General features: G+C 32.8%; 1 protein-coding gene across 1 annotated transcript in view; it reads right to left on the reverse strand.

Annotated features, from left to right (window-relative positions):
* The window catches only part of LOC105821316 (disintegrin and metalloproteinase domain-containing protein 32-like), a gene marked incomplete at its 5' end in the record, with an annotated part of 177,515 nt that extends 176,932 nt beyond the window's left edge, over nucleotides 1–583 (reverse strand). Inside the window, one exon of the mRNA XM_012658013.1 lies at nucleotides 507–583. Within this exon, the coding sequence (XP_012513467.1) occupies nucleotides 507–583 (77 nt within the window). The remainder of the gene's footprint in view (nucleotides 1–506) is intronic.
* Nucleotides 584–1,083: the final 500 nt, after the last annotated feature.

Below are 1,083 nucleotides of genomic sequence, written 5' to 3' on the forward strand. Positions count from 1 at the left end.
CATTTACAGTCCAGTATTTTGATCCAAATGCTTAGTGATGATTCTGAAGAGACAAAAGATTTTCCTAATCCACAAAATCATTTCCATTTCATTTTTTATAGTTGCAAAATCAGCAGAAATTACCTTATCAATTGCTAGATGTACAAGTATCCACTATTACAATGATCAAGTACTAATAATTCCTCTGCTTTTCAAGTCAGTGACTTAACTATCTCAAACATAGCTCCTCCCACTCTTATAATGAAGAATGTTCAATTGTCATTTCCATGATTAAGAAAAAATAAGAGAGCAAAGAGGCCAGGAAATCTAAACCTTTGAGGGAATTAGAAATGTCTCTTTCAGTGAAGAAACTGAGGAAAAGAGAATTAGAAACATGTTCAGAGCAGGATATCATTGAATAATCTCCACATAGGAATCCTCTCACACTTAATATAAACAGAACAAATTCACAGCAGCCAAATAGCATAACTACGGTGTTCCATAATCAATGGTAGAAAATAAATAACCTCAGTCCAGGACACATGCTGAGTGTGACAACAGAATTCGGATATCCTTCAATATTTCCTTGATAGTAGCATTGAGTCTGGGAAAGAAAAATGTAAACTTATTACTTAGGAATTGACAAAACATTCTAATGATTTGCTACTTCTATGATAGGAACCTCCTGAATGTTTTTCACAGGCTACGTTGTGGTCTATATCACTATGAGTAAAGTGACATTCAGAAAGTCTTGCCATATTTGTTTGCCACTTTCACTATATTAACTATTCTTTTTAGATTATGACTTGGGATTACTAGTTTATACCCCGCATCCAAAGTGTTACCTTATGTTTTAGGTAAAATTATTTTCCAGTATACAAAGTTAGGTCATCAATTAAAAGACAAAGATTGTGAATCTGTATTTATTAAAAATCTAATATGCTGCTAAAAAAAGACCTATAAAAATATAACGACACAGAGATTAAAGGGCTGGATGCCAACACAAACCAAAAGGATGATTCTGAAGCTATATTAATGCAGGAAATGTGGATTTTAAGGCAAGAAGCACTATTAGAAATAAAGAGGTACATTTCATAATGACAA

This window comes from Propithecus coquereli, unplaced genomic scaffold, assembly GCF_000956105.1.
Source record: "Propithecus coquereli isolate 6110/MARCELLA unplaced genomic scaffold, Pcoq_1.0 Scaffold568, whole genome shotgun sequence".
Classification (NCBI taxonomy): domain Eukaryota; kingdom Metazoa; phylum Chordata; class Mammalia; order Primates; family Indriidae; genus Propithecus; species Propithecus coquereli.